The sequence below is a fragment of the Suncus etruscus genome, chromosome 4 (genome assembly GCF_024139225.1).
Source record: "Suncus etruscus isolate mSunEtr1 chromosome 4, mSunEtr1.pri.cur, whole genome shotgun sequence".
In the NCBI taxonomy this organism is placed as follows: Eukaryota; Metazoa; Chordata; class Mammalia; order Eulipotyphla; family Soricidae; genus Suncus; species Suncus etruscus.
In genome coordinates this window covers 148,805,158-148,808,638 of record NC_064851.1, presented here as the reverse complement: position 1 = coordinate 148,808,638, position 3,481 = coordinate 148,805,158, and the positions used below count along the sequence as shown (strand labels likewise).

The 3,481-nt window shown below is 33.1% G+C and overlaps 1 protein-coding gene across 1 annotated transcript; it reads right to left on the bottom strand.

The window, feature by feature from the left end:
• Positions 1-470: 470 nt before the first annotated feature.
• Positions 471-978, bottom strand: TCIM (transcriptional and immune response regulator). The gene has a single exon (XM_049771904.1). It carries the CDS (start codon positions 953-955, stop codon positions 632-634), a length of 324 nt encoding a protein of 107 aa, XP_049627861.1. The 5' UTR covers positions 956-978; the 3' UTR covers positions 471-631.
• Positions 979-3,481: the final 2,503 nt, after the last annotated feature.

Genomic DNA, 3,481 nt, shown 5'->3' with positions numbered 1-3,481 from the left:
CAGTTTCTGAGCTAAAGTTATTGCAGTTCCATGAATTTGCACTTATTCCAATAGGCACTTTTCCAGGCTTTATTATGAATGAAAATAAATAATTTCTGATTTCTAAATAGCTCTACCAATAAACAACATTAAAGTTTGGCAACATTTTGAACATTCAAATAACATCAGTAAACAATTTAAGCATGATACTCTCTTTTTCTGTATTCCTTCGCTCTCTTCCATCCCTTACCCAATTAAATTAAAAATAAAACACAAAAGTAAAGTTTGAGTCAAAGCCACCCTGCTGCAGTTCTGTGTCCTCCACATCCCACATCTGTCCTCTTCAGTTGCATTTTACATATGTCTGCGCAGACTTCTGACAGCAGTGTTAGTCCTTTCCACAGGAAGAATTTTCAACTGTTTGCTGAACCAAGTTTGTTTTCCTCTGTACAGCACAAGCATAAAATTGGCTGGAGATTCTATGGCCGGTGTGTTCTACTCCTTCACAGCCTCAGAAGTAAGGAGTCCTATTGGAAGAGAAATTTTCAAGGCAACAAACACATTTCGTGTATGTCTTAGAGTTTCACAAACTCACATGGTCGTTCAGTGTTCGTTCATGGATAATGTTCTTATCCCATCTTCTTTCTTTCTTTCAGTGAACTTTGATGGAATATTTTCTCAGTTTGAGAAACTGGAAAAGTTTGTCTCTTGTCCTTTTCTTCAGGGCCATCAGGGCTCTTGTTTTTTCTTCCAGATCTTGATCAATGGAAAAAATTATCTTAGCTCTTTCTTCGGCTTTCTTGTCGCCAGAGTTTTTAAATAGCCTCTGGAGTGATTCTTGATCTGTGTTTTCAAAGATGTTGCCCACAGCTTTCTTACGAGAGGCAGTGTCAAAGTAATAACCGCGGATTGATGGACTTACTCTCAGCGAAGTGGACATGATGATGATTCGGTGGCTTCCCTGCTTTGCTTTCATGGATTTGGGGATCTTCTGGGAATTCAGCTTCTGGTTGTTAGAGTCTGTGGCAAACTCTTTCCGGGACTGCTATTTAAAGTCTGAACAACCTCTTCAGGTTCAAATTACATTGGTGACATCAGAGAGAGCTCACAGAATATTAACCCCAGACAGGTTTAACAGTTTAGGTGCCAATACCCTCTTCTTGTTCCAAATGAAACTAGAAATAGTTTTCAGTGAAAGGGAGGGGTACAAGGGTCACTTTTTACTGCTCCATCTTTGACAATTGTAGTGCATATTTAGACCTTTCTCACAAAATAACTGGAACATAGAAATCGCAAAAATAAGACATAGAAAGTGCTTTAGACACAAAATCTTTTCCAAACAACAAAACAAAGTGTTCTGATAAACACCGGAAAGTTTTAGCTTCCAGAGAAGTTAAAAAAGTGCAGTCCAAGCATTTGACAACCCACAGCATAACATGGTCACATCAAAACAGTTCTAGAATTATTGAGAACGTTTTAAAATCAAGGATGTCAATTTATAGTTTGTATAATATGTTGATTGGGATTTATTCCAATTTTTTCTCAGAAAGCTGATATGACACAGAATGAAGCTGTAACCTGTTTTTTAATAATGGTTTGCACATTTAAATAGACACCATTGAATTAACCTTCATATTATTTAAGTAATTTGTGACAAACAATTAATATATAATTAAACTATATCACTTGAAATGGTAATTCAAAACTAACACAATCAAGATGATGTTTTAATTTAATAATAGTAACATGTTAATAAATATAAGCATTAACTATCCAAAGATTGAGACAATAAAATTGATTTGGTGCTATAGGTAGAGAGTAAAAAATGATTTGTCTTTTGTTCTATAAAATTTATTTGATGATGAAGATAAAATAATATGTACACAAGTAAATTTCTTATGATGTATGCCCAAAACATGTGATATAATAATCATTTCAATTAAAGTAATTATTTTGACATCATCCAGAAATAGAAATACTTTGGGAGAACTTAATTTTTCCTTCCAACCTTTAACAATATTTAACCAGTTAGTGTACCCAGCTATGATTAGAGCATTTATACTCAATTTAATGCTGTATGGCAGCCTCAAATGGCCCCAGTGATTTCTCTTCATGGGATCTTTGGCTTGTACATTTTCTATAGTCCAGAAAACAGTATTGTGTCTTTACTAATCTCACCTATTTTTTTAGCCAGACCTCTAAAAATGTTCAAATATTAAGAATGTGGAAAAGGAATCTCTATAGATAGTTGTGTATCAGAATTTTCTTACATATTTTTTTTTATCTTTTATTTATTTTATTATTTTTTTTTTCTTCAGGGCAAACTAAAGTTGTTTTTTTTTGTTTTTTTTTAAGTAAGAATTCATTTAAAGGACAAAATTGATTAACATAATGAGGTAAACTAATATAACATAATATAGTGACATAACATAACATATAATATAATTGATATAATAATAATACATGTAAGTCAAAGAAAGTTTCTGATTAAAAACACAATTTTTTTTTCCATAATGGCTTACATATCTTTCACTGTAGTATTTTGGGTACATATTCACATTGAATCAGGGGAATACCCATCACCTAATATGTCCTCTTCTCAATCAAAAATCAAATATACTGAAAATAGGCAGAGTCCTGTCTAGAGGCTTCCAACCTCAGTTTGAGAGAGGATGTGAAAAAAGTAATTAAAATACCACAACAATACACACACACACAAAAAAAAAATATCGAATTAAATAACCGATAAGCACCACAACAATAAAGACAGGCACCACACAATAATCTCGGTTCTGAAATCAAATCATACTCAAGTGCAAAAAGAAAGAGAAAGACAAAACAAAATAAAATAAAATAATATTGGAGACATCAACCGTAATCTCCACACCAAAATAAAGACGTCAAAAAAAAAATAGATCGTTTATTCTCCTCTTGCTGCTTTCGTGGTATGTGGAAGACTTCTACTTTATCTTGGATGGTAAAATCAGACCTGTTTCTAGAGGTCTTAGTGGCTGTGCAGATCAGGGAATGGAGTTTATGAAGTCTTTCTTTGTGGTTCTAGCAGTTATGCTTCTTCAATGTCCTTTTTTTGTTTTTTATGTGTTCTAGGTGTTTCAGAATAGTGAATTTTCTTACATATTTTCAATCACTTTTTAAAGGCGAATTTCACCTATACCTTCTCTAGAAATAAATATAACAATAAACCAAACTATATGTAGTTTGGTTTATCATACAGTATGATAAAAATGTATGATGTCAGAAAGTAATAAATCCAGATTCAATAAAGCAAAGCCTTGAAGAAAATAAAAGGAAAGGCTGAAATATGAATATTCATGGTAGACATTCCTTAATTCAAAATAGTACCACTGCTGAAGGGGGGGAGTTGGAAACTATAAATATTAAAAACAGTCAAGAGACCAGTGTAGCTGAATTACAGTGATCACAGAAAAGTAGGATTTGAGATCAGGACAGAAAAGGGATAGGACCAGGACATGCCTCTAGC

Excerpts from the sequence above, each read along its gene's own strand:
- TCIM (XM_049771904.1), bottom strand. The coding sequence starts at position 955 with ATGAAAGCAAAGCAGGGAAGCCACCGAATCATCATCATGTCCACTTCG.